General features: G+C 36.8%; 1 protein-coding gene across 6 annotated transcripts in view; it reads left to right on the top strand.

The window, feature by feature from the left end:
- Positions 1–14,477, top strand: part of NUP98 (nucleoporin 98 and 96 precursor) — a 119,188-nt gene that overhangs the window by 68,524 nt on the left and 36,187 nt on the right. For all 6 annotated transcript variants that reach the window (XM_040489153.1, XM_040489152.1, XM_040489156.1 and 3 more), the window contains 4 exons: positions 820–933; positions 1,754–1,892; positions 8,489–8,666; positions 9,545–9,709. In XM_040489153.1, coding sequence (XP_040345087.1) covers positions 820–933; positions 1,754–1,892; positions 8,489–8,666; positions 9,545–9,709 — 596 coding nt within the window. The remainder of the gene's footprint in view (positions 1–819; positions 934–1,753; positions 1,893–8,488; positions 8,667–9,544; positions 9,710–14,477) is intronic.

Raw genomic sequence — 14,477 nt, forward strand, 5'->3', positions numbered from 1 at the left:
GCCCCTATTATTTTTTTTTAAAGAGTTTTTTTTTTTTAATTTTTTTTTAACGTTTATTTATTTTTGAGACAGAGAGAGACAGAGCATGAATGGGGGAGGGGCAGTGAGAGAGGGAGACACAGAATCGGAAGCAGGCTCCAGGCTCTGAGCCATCAGCCCAGAGCCCGACGCGGGGCTCGAACCCACGGACCGTGAGATCGTGACCTGAGCTGAAGTCAGACGCTTAACCGACTGAGCCACCCAGGCGCCCCTAGACTTAATTATTTGACAAGCTCTCAGAGCCTGTAACATACTATCATGTGCATGTTTCCCAAACTTACTTGACCAGGAATCTTTAAATTAAAAAAAAATTTTTTTTTCCAACGTTTATTTATTTTTGGGACAGAGAGAGACAGCACATGAACGGGGGAGGTGCAGAGAGAGAGGGAGACACAGAATCGGAAACAGGCTCCAGGCTCCGAGCCATCAGCCTAGAGCCCGACGCGGGGCTCGAACTCACGGACCGCGAGATCGTGACCTGGCTGAAGTCGGACGCTTAACCGACTGCGCCACCCAGGCGCCCCGACCAAGAATCTTTAAACAAAAAAAAACCACACGGTTTCTCTTAGGCACATGGTGTTCCTTAGAAAACCAGTTTGGAAAAATGCTTTATTCCTATATGTTTTCTCTTTATTTAATAATTTATTTAGTTACTGATTGTTTCAGATTATATTAGCTTTTAGATTATTATTTTTCAAAAAGGAAAAAGTGAAATATGAAAATTCCTCTACCTAAGGACAATTACGATTAATACTATATTTGCTGTTTCTTTTGTCATAGGCATTGTTCTAACTAAGGTTGGTTACTACACTATTCCATCTATGGATGACCTTGCCAAAATTACCAATGAAAAAGGAGAATGCATTGTCTCTGACTTCACTATTGGTCGTAAAGGTGAGTGTGAACGTAGAAGTTTGTAGTGTTTAAGCCAAAGATCTTCACCTTATTTTTGTAATTAAGTAAAAGAAGCTCTTGATAGCTGAATCCATTTCTTTTTTCCCTATACTTGGACCCACCTTGACCTTCATGGTAAACACTTTGGTAAGTAACAAAATAAGCTTATAATCGTGTAACCTTCTTTGGTAACTGTTTGGCTCATTGGAGTTTTCTACAATTAAAGTGAGCAAGAAAATACCAACAGAAAATTTAGTACTAAAAGATGGAGTAGTATTTAGGTTTAACTTCATACTAAGTTAATACAGATAACTGTATTTTTGGGGGGGGGAATCTCATCTTGCTATATTGTATTTTCAAAAGGGCTCTCAGGTACACTGAAAGCTAGGTACTAAGTAAGGGTTGTTTCAAATGTAGCAGTAGTACAGATACTTAGAAGAGATTTAAGAAGGCTGTTTTGAGGATAAGTGCTATAGAAATGTAGATGTTAAACTAGATAACTGTGTTTGATGTCACCCTCTAATACATACTATGGATGAAATAACACAATGAAAGTATTACCAGATGATTTAAAATGTTCATGTTTAGCGACATCTGGCTGGCTCAGTTGACAGAGCATGTGACTCTTGTTCTCTGGGTTGTGAGTTTGAGCCCCATGTTGAATGTAGAGATTATTTAAAATTGTTAAGAAAATTAAATAAAATCCTGATTAATGTTTAAAGCTGCTTGCTTCCTCTGATTATTTAGTCGCTGGGAGTATAAAATAGATTATTTGCCTTTCATACAGGATGAGTTTTTAACTATTTGCTTTGACTTGTAGGTTATGGTTCAATCTATTTTGAAGGAGATGTGAATTTGACAAATCTAAATTTGGATGATATTGTGCATATTCGAAGGAAAGAAGTGATTGTCTACTTAGATGATAACCAAAAACCACCTGTGGGTGAAGGGCTAAATAGGTATGAATTTATTTATGTATTTAGAAAAATCTGCTTGGGCTTCATAGGTGGCTCAGTCAGTTAAGTGTCTGACTTTGGCTCAGGTCATGATCTCACAGTTCGTGGGTTCAGGCCCTGTGTTGAGCTCTGTGCTGACAGCTCAGAGCCTGGAGCCTGCTTTGGATTCTGTGTGTGTCTCTCCCTCCTTCCTCCACTCTCATTCTCTTTCTCTCAAAATAAATAAACATTGAAAAAAAAATTTTAAGGAAAAAAAAGAAAAAATAATCCACTAAATCACATTTTTTTATATTATATACATTTTCCTGCAACTTGCTTTTTTGACTTACTGTACAGTCTAAGATGATTGTTTCTTTAATTTAAAAGTAAAAATGGTAAAGAAATGCTACACTAGGACTTTTTTTTGACTCCTTTTCCCTAATATCATCAGGACCAACTGTTACTTTCCCAAAACACTTTTTAATAGTACTTTTTTTTCTTGTGTCTGCTATGATCATTTTTAACTCTCTTTATTGTAATTGGAGAAACTAGCTTCGGATACCTGTTCAGACACACGAAAGGGCCACAGGTAAAATAATTTATGTTCACAACCTACCAAGATTGAACTGTGAAGAAGTGGAAATTCAGAATAGCCCTATAAGTGTAATAATTTTTAGATATTTCCTATTGTAGCAGTATTCTCATACAGAGAGTCGTGACCCTGAAGCTTTCCTTTCCAGGAAGCAACTTTATTTGTGCCGGCACGGCTCGGTTGGGTTCGTACACGAAGAACTGAGCCCCAAATGCTGCCTGGTATAGTTTTTAATACGTTTTCTATTTCTTTGTCTCTCTTATATGGTAACACACAAATATGTAGTCTGATTAAGTGGTCTCATGTTACAAGGTCATGAGGGATGTTGTCACATACACATATAGCCAGGCTGCCTTGAGGGTTTTTTTTTTTTTTTCTCTCTCTCTCTCTCCTTAGGGGACCCTACCAACCATAATAAGGAAATTGAATCAGTAATCAAAAAATACAGCCCCCCCATGCCCCCAAAAGCCTTCAACCACATGACTTCAGACTACAGATCAATATCCTTGATGAATACCGAAGTAAATATCTTCAACAAAATATACATTTGACCCTTGAACTGTGTGAGCCCACATACATGGGTTTTTTTAATAGTACAGTACTGTAACTGCATTTTCCTTACGATTTTCTTAACATTTTCTTTTTTCTAGTTTACTTTATTATAATACAGTATATAATCACATAACATACGAAATATGTGTTAGTCAGTGGTTTATGTTATCAGTAAGGCTTCTAGTCAACTAGGCTATTAGTAGTAAAGTTTTGTGGGAGTCAGATACACAGATTTTCAACTGCACAGGGGGTTGGTACCCAACCCCAGCATTGTTCTGTCACCAGTTGTATTAGCAAATGGATTTCAGTAGTACATCGGGAGGATTTTACACCATGACCAAGTAGTATTTATTCCTGGAACACAAGGAAAGTTCAACATAGAAAAATTGATCTTGTAATACATCATGTTTGTAAAATGAATGAAGAAAATCACATGATAATCTCAACTGATGAGAAAAAGCATTTTGACAAAATACAATACCCTTTTATGAGAAAGCCACGCAACAAACTAGAGATAGAGGAAAACTATCTCAGCTTAATGGAGGCCATATTTTCAACGTCCACAGAAAATATGCTCAGTGGTGGAAGAGTGAAAGCTTTTCCTCGCGCCACTTTTATTCAATATAACTGCCAGGGCAGTTATGCAAGGAACAGAAATACAAGGTATCCTGGGGGCCCTGGGTGGCTTAGTTCAGCATCCGACTCTTGATTACAGTTCGGGTTATGATCTCACAGTTGTGAGATTGAGCCCTGCGTTGGGCTCTGTGCAGGTCATGGAGCCTGCTTAAGATATTCTGTGTCTCTCTCTGTCTCTCTGTCTCTCTCCCTCCCTCTCTCTCTCTCTGCACCTCCCCTGTGTGTTCCCACCATCTGTCTCAAAAGAAAAAAGGCATCACCCAGATTGGAAAGGAGGAAGTAAAATATCTCTGTTGAGAGATGACATGATCTCATGTGGGAAACCTAAAGATTCCATAAAACAATTATAAATTCAGCAAGGTAGCAGGATACAAAATTAACTCGCAAAAATCAGTTAAGTTTCTATATACTAATAATGAACAGTCCAAAAAGGAAAGCAATTCCATCAAAAAGAATAAAATATTTAAGAATAAGATTAACCAGGGAAGCAAAAGCTGAAAGAAGACAAACAAATGGTAATTATCTCATATTCATGGATTGGAAGACTAAATTATTAAGATGTCTATATTACCCAAAGCAATCTACAGATTTAATGTAATCCCTATGAAGATACTAGCAGCATTGTACCTCACATATGTAGTTAAGTTATCTTTGACAAGACTGCCAAAACCATTCAGTAGGGGAAAGAACAATCTCTTTACCAAATGATTCTGGGAAACCTGTATGCAGAAGTATGAAGTTGTACTTTTATACTATATTAAAAAAAAAAAAAACCTCAAAATGGACTAAAGCCTCGACATAAGACCTAAAACTTACAACACTCTTAGAGTAAAACATAGGGGAAGTTTACATATATATATATGTGTATGTACGTATATATATGTGTGTGTGTGTGTGTGTGTATGTATATATATATATTTTTTTTTTTTTAAGTTTTTAGTTTACATACAGTGTATTAGTTTCAGGAGTATTCAACACTTCCATACATCACCCAGTGCTCATCACAAGTGCACTCCTTAATCCCCATTATCCATTTAACCCAACCCCCCCCCCCCCAACCCCTCTGGTAACCATCATTTTGTTCTCTATGGTCAAGAGTCTGTTTTTTGGTTTGCCTCTCACTCTTTTTTCCCTCCTTTGCTTATTTGTTTTTTGAATTCCAGATATGAGTGAAATCATACAGTATTTATCTTAGAGTAATTTTGTTTAACATAATACTCCCTAGCTCTGTCCATGTTGTTGCAAATGGCAACATTTCATTCTTTTTTAAGGCTGAATAATATTTAATGGGGTGTGTGGTGTGTGTATACTTCTTTATCCAATCATCAATTGATGGACACTTGAACTGTTTCCATAATTTGGCTATTATAATTATAATACTGTAAACATTGGGGTGCATGTATCCCTTTGAATTAGTATTTTTGTGTTCTTTGGGTAAACACCTCGTAGTTCAATTGCTGCATCACAGAGTAGTTCTGTTTTTTTTTTTTAATTTTTTTTTTAATGTTTGTTTATTTTTGAGAGAGAAAGAGATAGAGCACGAGTTGGGGAGGGACAGAGAGAGAGGGAGACACAGGATCCAAAGCAGTCTCCAGGCTTCAAGCTGTCAGCACAGAGCCAGACACGGGGCTTGAACTCATGAACTGTGAGATCATGACCTGAGCTGAAGTCAGATGCTCAACCGACTGAGCCACCCAGGCACCCCAGAGTAGTTCTATTTTTAACTTTTTGAGGAATCTCCATACTATTTCCCACAGTGGCTGCACCAGTTTGCATTCCCACCAACAGTGCAAACAGGTTCCTTTTTCTCCACATCCTCGCCAATACCTGTTGTTGTTTCCTGTGTTGATTTTAGCTATTCTGACAGGTGTGAGTGATATCTCATTGTAGTTTTGATTTGCATTTCCCTGTAGATGAGTGATACTGAGCATCTTTTCATGTGTTTTGGCCATCTGTACGTCTTCTTTGGAAAACTGTCTATTCATGTTCTGTTCATTTTTAATTGGATTATTCATTTTTTGGGTATTGAGTATTATAAGTTCTTTGTGTATTGTGGATACTAGCCCTTTATCAGATATGTCATTTGCAAATACCGTCTCCCATTTCTTAGGTTGCCTTTTGGTTTTGTTGATTGATTCCTTCACTGTGTAGAAGTTTGTTATTTTAGTATAGTCCCAATAGTTTATTTTTTATTTTGTTTCCCTTGCCTCTGGAGACATACCTAGAAAGAAGTTGCCGTGGCCAGTGTTAAAGAAGTTAACTGCCTGTGTTCTCTCCTAAGATTTTTATGGTTTCAGGTCTCACATTTAGGTCTTTAATCCATTTTGAATTTATTTTTGTGTATGGTGTAAGAAAGTGGTCCAGTTTTATTCTTTAGCATGTTACTGTCCAGTTTTCCCAACACCATTTTTTGAAGAGACGTTCTTTTTTTAAATGGTTGTTTATTTTTAAGAGAGAGGGAATGGGGGGAAGGGCAGAAAGAACGGGAGACGGAAAATCCCAAGCAGACTCCTTGTTCCCAGCACAGAGCCTGATGTGTGGTTCAAACTCACTAACCATGAGATCATGATCTGAGCTGATGGAAATCAAGAGTTGGGACAGTTAACCAACTGAGCCACCCAGGTGCCCCAAGGCCTTCTTTTTACCATGTCATTATATTTTGACAATGATTTACTGAATACAACACTAAAAGCATAGGCAACAATAGTAAAAATGAACAAATTAGACTACATTAAAATATAAGAACCCTGTACATCTAAGAACACGTGCAACAGAATGAAAAGCCAACCTGCAGAATGGGAGCAAATATTTACAAATCATATTTCTGGTAAGTGGTTAATATGAAGAACTATATCTCAACAACAACAAAAATACCAAAAAAAAAAAAAAAAAAAAAATGGACAAAGGACTTCAGTACACATGTCTCCAGAGATACAGATGGCCAGCAAACATATGAAAAGGTACTCAACATTGCTAATAATTAGAGAAATGCAAATCAAAACCACAGTGAGCTATCATACCATCAGGATCGTTACTAAGTTTAAAAAAGAAAAGTTTTGGCAAGAATATGGAGAAATTGGAACCTTTGTATATCTTGGTGGGAATGTAAAATCGTTCAGTTACTATGGAAAAGAGTATGGTGATTCCTCAGAAAATTAAAAATGACCCATCAGTTTCTAAAGAATTGGAAGCAATATACACATATATGTGTATATATGTGTGTGTGTATGTATCTAGATATATACATATATCTATATGTGAGTATAGATATAGATATGTAGATGTGCATATAGATATAGATATATAGATGTATATATAGATATATATCCTGGAGATATATCCAGATGGATTGGCAGCAGGATCTCACAACCATGAGTGATTACACACCCATGTTCATAACAGTGTTCATAATAGCAAAGAAGTAGAAGCAACCCAAATATTCATTGACAGATGAATGGATAAACAAAATCTTTTTACACACAATGGAATACTATATAGCCTTAAAAAGGAAGGAAGCTCTGACACATGCTAAAGCACGGATGAACCTTGAGGACATAAATAAACTGGTCATAAAACATCGAATACTGTATGATTCCACTTATTTAAGGCCATCTAAAGAGACAGATTCATAGAAACAAACAATAGAATAGTGGTTGCCAGTGGGTAGAGGTAGGGGAGTTGTTTTCTAAGGATAGAGTTTTACTTAGGAAAGGTGAGTTTTGGAAATTGGTTGCACAACAGTGTGGACATACTTAACACTACTGAATGGTATAAAAAGGAAAGGGTTAAGTTGGTAAATTTCTTTTTAAGATGTAAATTTTGTGTTATATCTTTTATCACACTAAAAAGAATAATGTTTTAAAAAGTCACCTATTGGGGCACCTGGGTGGCGCAGTCGGTTAAGCATCCGACTTCAGCCAGGTCACGATCTCGCGGTCCGTGAGTTCGAGCCCCGCGTCAGGTTCTGGGCTGATGGCTCGGAGCCTGGAGCCTGTGTCCGATTCTGTGTCTCCCTCTCTCTCTGCCCCTCCCCCGTTCATGCTCTGTCTCTCTCTGTCCCAAAAATAAATAAAAAAACGTTGAAAAAATAAATAAATAAAGAAATAAATAAAAAGTCACCTATTAAATATTGTGATTTAATTGTGTTCTATCTGGGGGCACTTGGCTGGCTTAGTTGGTAGAACCATGTGACTCTTGATCTCGGGGTTGTAGGTTCAAGCCCCCACATTGGGCATAGAGATTACTTAATAAAAGTTTTTTTTTTCTTTAAGTCATCTATTATTATGTACTAGTGACTGTACTAGGTGTAAGTCATACAGAATGAATAGAACACAGTCCTTGATCTCACATATTGATATTAAAGGTGTACCTTACTGCAGTTATAATCATCTTCCCACTCAATATTTAATGGTTAATATTATGGTATTCCTGATAGCTCATTCTGGAAGCACTTGTTAGTGGTAGTTGCTGCTATTATTAATGTTGTTAAGTACAGCACCACTTTAAGACCTTCACCAAGAGTTAAGTCCTAGATCTGGACTTTTAGCACTGAATTTGATCAAGGATGCATAGCTTAAGTGTCAAAATTTTATTGGAAATAATTGATGTGTCGTGGTAGTTTAAAGTAAATGGAGTTTGACTCTTCAACCAGATATTGAGTTAGGTGATGTGGGGGTGATTCCTTGCTTTTAAGCTTATCTACCCTAAGAGGCAGGACACAAGTTTATGTAACACCCTGCAGAGTAATTCCAAAGTAACACAGGTACCTTTATATAGATGTTACTTGGCTTTCTGGTCTTAAGTATGGAACATTTACACTTCACTTGGTTGTACGTTACAGGAAGGCCGAAGTTACACTGGATGGAGTTTGGCCAACAGATAAAACATCTCGCTGTTTAATAAAGAGCCCAGATCGACTTGCTGATATGAACTATGAGGGCAGATTGGAAGCAGTTTCAAGGAAACAGGGAGCTCAATTCAAAGAGTACCGTCCCGAAACAGGTTCTTGGGTGTTTAAGGTATATAGTCAACTTAACCTAGTTCTTGTAAACTGTAGTTAAACTGACAAAATGTGTTAGAAGAGTCTCTCTTAAATTCTTTTCATTTTTACAAATTAGGAAACAGATGTAGAGGTACATTATGATTTGCTCTAAATTACATATGTTAGTTAAACACCAGAACAATAAGGAGCTATTAAAAACTTTTATGCTGATGATTCACATCCTCTACCCCATCCTGTGAGCATGTAGATACACTTCTAAGGAGTGGTTTTTCTAATGTGTGACATCCTTAGAGACATGAGGCAGAATTTTTGTCTCTTGATACCAACTCTTCCTAAATTGTCATTCATTTAAAGATTTTTGGGGATGAAGACATTGACTTCCTCCCTTCCTTGATAGTTTAACCCAGTGGTTTCTTTTCTTCTAGGCCAGTTGGATTATTTAACTAGTTGAAGGTCCTTGTGTAGGTAGTGAACAACTAGGCAACTAGGCAGCATATAGAAATGAAAATTGTAGCAGTGTTTCTGGATTTGATTTCCTGTATTAATAATTTAGTAATTGTATATGAGCAACTAGTACATGTACTAATCATCTAAATCTAGGAACAACAGTAAAGTATGATAGATGACATCGTGCCTTAAATATTATGATCTCTTTTTTTTTTTTTAAAGCTAATTCTGCAAGATTGTAAGGACAAGTATTGTGGAAGCTCTTAGGAATATAAGTGTTAAAATTGATTTTGTTGATTCTGAGGCGCTTGGCTGGCTCAGTCAGTGGAGCATGTGGCTCTTGATCTTGGGGTTGTAAGTTTGAGCCCCACACTGAGTATAGAGATTACTTAAAAATAAAATCTTTAAAACATTTTTTTGATTTTGTTGGATTCTTCTCTTCCTTAGGTCTCCCATTTCTCTAAGTATGGCCTTCAGGATTCTGATGAAGAAGAGGAGGAACGGCCATCCAAAACTAGTACAAAGAAGTTGAAGACTGCCCCTTTGCCTCCTGCAGGCCAGGCCACCCCATTCCAGATGGCTCTTAATGGCAAGCCAGCACCTCCACCCCAGGTAGAGACAGGACAGTGAATTTGAATGGAATCCGTGATACAGAAGTTGAAAGCAAGTCATTCAGCTAGTACAAAGCTGTTTTATGACCCCTGGAACTTTGAAGAGTACAAATGTATTGGCAGTCACGTTGAGACAAGTACAAGGGAGGGCATGGTGTGGTCCTGACATCTTTTTTTAAATTGAGAGATTTAAGGAATTCTCATGCTGTTTGGATCATTCCTTCTACAGATTATCATTCTTAAACACCTCCCTCTCTTTCATTTGGACTTGCTGAATTCTCTGCTCAGTGATCAACTTAAGATAGCATTTTGCTTGTGTGGGTTGATACAAAGTAAATTCTACTTTTGTTGACTATCTGATGTGCAGTTTAATCTTGTTCTTTACCTCTGTGGTTTTTTAAAAGTTCAATTCGCTTTCTGCAAGGGTTTTTTAACTCCATTTTTCTCAAGTTGTTTGCTTATACTTCAGGTAACCTCTTAATATTTGTATTTTAACAATACATAATCTTTCTGAATATAGATCAAGTTTTAGAATATAAATGAATTATTTGGCGTGGGGAGAGTAGGGGCTACATTGTTTATTGCAATTACTTGTATCATACTCCTTTTCAGTATTGTTAAGCCAGTATAAACCTTTTGTCCATCTAGGGAAAGGTTTGTAATTTAAATATCAGGTAGTTTCTTTGCCAGCTCATGAAGAGTTTTACTTTCCTTTGGATGTCATTTATATTCAATCAAGTTACAAAAAAATTTTTTTCTTTGCTGCCATACTCCCTCAAAAAGAACTTAATATAGAATTTCTTTGTAAAGCATCCTCTACCTCTCAGCTGCTAAAAGCAGGGCCTTTGGAATTTTTTGTGCTACAATTCTTATGGCTGCTGAAATGTGCGATTTTTATGATTTATTAAATAATTTCTTGGGAGGCATTTTCTGGAGATTGTTGTGTATGTATGTTCATATTTGCGCGTACAAGGTGAGGGGGAGGGTATGATAAAAGTGGAAAATGGGAAATATATTGACTCTTATATTTATAATCTTTGTAGCATAAAACCCCTAAGAAATCTCTTCTGAACTAAAGAAATGCTGTAAATGGACTTGGTTTTCCAGTTTTCCATGTTCATTTTTTCTGAATCATATGCTTTGTATAATCTCTTTCATTCCAAAATGTTTTTTCATCTTACATAGTATGTATTTCTAGAATAAGAGTCAGGTAGCCTTCTTTTCTGCTAATAAAAGTAATTGTTAAGATCCTAAAGATGCAGCTGAGAAAAAAAAACTTCATCCGTGGATAGAGCAAATTTACGTAATGTGTCTTGACAACCAGTGATTTTTAGGCTGTTTAATTTCCAGAATACAAATAGTAAGGGAAAACTATACGTTTCTATGATGACACTTTCATAGGTGAGAATTTTTAAGAAACTGAGTACCATATAATTTCACAAGAACCAGGTTGTAGTAAAAAGAGACTTCGTAAGGATCAAAATGGGCAAAGAGAATACAGTGAATGGGATCTGTTTCAGATATCTCCTTTGATTGAAGAGAAGTGGGTGGTCTTTGGATAGCGAAAACAGGAATGGGAATAGTGGGTAGAGCTGTTTAGATATTAGGCTAACGTATTGGAACAGTAATGAAGGACTTCCTTCGTATTGCCCAGTGAGATAGGTAGGAAATGGTAGTGGTTGCATAGCTTTTAGTAATTTGCACCAAGACCTACATCTTACTGGGCACGAGGAAAACACTTGAGCCATCTGGACCAACTGGGAACAGACTGCACTGTCTTTTCATCCTAGTGTCAAGATGATTCTCTACACACTGTCACCTGGCCCCCTGGGCAGCTTGATTTCAGGGACATGGTGTTCCTCCACCTCCAGTCTGCCATAGCAGTTTTTTTTTCCTCCTGTGTACAATTTCAGGTTCTCAGAATTGGGGGCTAGGGGTTTTTTAGGTATTAGGAAGATTTACATTTTTGTTTAATGGTCACTTTATCCCACTGCCTCGTGTATAATATCATTCGTGTCTTTGTAGTTTGTTCTTAAAGCTTTGATTTGCTTCTAAATAGGTAAATCAAAGCAACCAGAAAACATTAAGGTAACTAAATCTTCATGTAGTCTCTTCTGTGCCTTTGAAGTTACAGAAAGTGTTGGCATAAAAACCTTCATCACACAGATAAATTAGGGCAGTTGCAGAAACATTTGGTAGTTAGAACATTATTTCCAAAATGCTGATCTGAGATTTAGTTTTCAGCTGACTGGATCACTCCTTTGGTTACCTTTGATTCCATAGATAGGCATGGGGCTCAGGCATATTTATATTTTAAATGCTTTCCCCCAGGTGATTGAAATATGCATCGAGGCTTCAGAACCATTTGTTTAAAGACCTCAGCACTCAGGGAGAGAGATTTTACCTATAGCTTTTTACCTCCACTTCATACTGAACTGTAACTTGTGTTCAGTATCAACACTGAGTAGTTGACTTGCTCAGAAACTTAGCGTTGTTCATTCAGTGAGTACCTTCAAATGAGTTAGGAATTTTTTCAAGGGAAAAAGTGATTAGGATTTAGAAGAAAACATTTCATCTTGTGTATACTTTTTAAAATTAGTCAATTTTATTTTGGGAGAGAGAGCACCCACGTGCCAAGTAGGGGAGAGGCAAAGGGAGAGGGATGGAGAGAATCTTAACCAGGCTCCACGCTCAGCACAGAGCCCAACGCAGGGCTTGATCTCACAACTGTGAGATCATGACCTGAACTGAAATCAAGAGTCAGACGCTTAACCCACTAAACCACCCAGGTGCCCCTTTCTTGTGTATACTTTTTAAAAGTAAAGTGGCAGCTGTCTATATTTATCCACTAAGTAAATGTATATGTGATTATCCATTTTATATTTTTATGTAATATATGATATATATATATATATATATATATATATATATAAAATGTATACCAGAAGTCTTTTTGCTTCAGATATTAATATTGTCATGTCTTATACTTAATTGTAATATCGCTGAATATACGTGTAGAAACATATACACTTATTTTGGTGGGCCCTTGAAACCACGACATGGAATCTTTCCTGAGAACACAATAATGGTGACAAGGCTGATTTTCCAGCCAAATGAATATAAAACATTCTTTGCAGTTAGAAAACAAGTTATTCTGGGGGCACCTGGGTGGCTCAGTTTGTTAAACATTTGACTTTGGCTCAGGTCATGATCTCACTGTTCATGGGTTTGAGACCCATGTTGGGCTCTGTGCTGACAGTTCAGAGCCTGGAGCCTACTTCAGATTCTGTGTCTCCCATTCTCTCTGTCTCTCTCTCTCAAAAATAAATTAAAAAAACATTAAAAAAAATAAAAGCTATTTTGGAAGCTGGCAATGGTAATAGGTATACTATATTAAACTATTTGGCGAGGACAGTATGAATTATTTAAATACCTGTTTGACCGTGGATTGGTTGTTTACCCTTTGTTGAATAAAAGGTGTCATGATTTACTTTACCTACTTGAATTACTTTATCTACTGGATTAAGACATGTTTTATCTTTAGGGTATTGGCAGCTTTGTTTGTATGAGAAAGATTCTCTTGAGGTGGAAAGTGGAGGTTTCTAAAATCCCTGAAGGTTTCAGTGATGAAATCTCACCTTCCATGTATCTAAAAAGACAGTTATTTTACAGAAATTATCTGTGTACTTAGGATTTACAATGTACTGTGCTGGTATTTAGACATAAATAAGATCTACTTTCAAGAGATTACAGTATATGAAAGGAATATTCCATTTAGCTGCTTTTCCCAGTATTTGCCTTTCTTTTCCATAGATCTCACAAGGACTCCCTATTTTTTTTTTTAACTTCCTCAATTCCTTCTGAGCCATCTTTATTATTATTATTATTATTATTATTATTATTAGTCTACTTTTCTTTCCAGGACTGGTTTTGAAGAAGCACCTGATCTCCCAAGATCGATCAGAAAATAAGTACACAGGCATCTTTTGGGGGAGTTTACCGCAGTTGCTTAGATACACTTTAACAACATTCATTAATGGTTCTAAGAGCTTCCCAGCTCCTCATAGTTTCTAGTAATTCACTTCTCCCTTACTTATTACACAATACCTCAGAGCTTTAAAGTCTATGCATGAGAGTGGAGCAAATAAAACCTTGATCCTTACTTAGCATACTTCTGAAAAATATGCTGGGTCCCTTAGGTCTCCATTCGAGTTACTTGATGAAATACCTTCGTTTTGCCTTAAAGTGTTCTAAGTGAACATCTCTTGCTGCTGTTATTTCTTCGTTGCGTAGTGTAAGTTGAAACCATTCTCTCCTTTTTTCCTTTTCTCCCACCCATCCTCACTCCTTGTTCTTTCATGGTTATTAACTGCCCTTTCTGCTGTATGTCAGGCACTACACTAGGCAGTAGATTTGACAAAATGATGAATGTTGAATTTAAAATGTGCTTGGTGATAGATACAGAAAACAGTAGGCCGTAATCTCCGTTTTCAAGCCTTGACAATATGGTGGGACAGACATCACATATGCAAGAATTTATAGTATATCATGATAGATCATAAAAAACAGGTTTAGACAGAATGTAATGGGAACCCAACAGTGGGAGGGTATTCTAACTGATAGGTTGACACACAGGATATGGAGTAGTTTAATAGCTTCCTAAAGTGAATTGGTTAAAAACTCTAATATACTAGGGACCCTTTGGAGTTGGAGTATTCCCATAATTCTTGTAAATAAAATGGGAGCATTGTGACCAGGGCTACTTTTTA

The sequence above is a fragment of the Herpailurus yagouaroundi genome, unplaced genomic scaffold (assembly GCF_014898765.1).
Source record: "Herpailurus yagouaroundi ecotype Mexico unplaced genomic scaffold, PumYag 180, whole genome shotgun sequence".
In the NCBI taxonomy this organism is placed as follows: domain Eukaryota; kingdom Metazoa; phylum Chordata; class Mammalia; order Carnivora; family Felidae; genus Herpailurus; species Herpailurus yagouaroundi.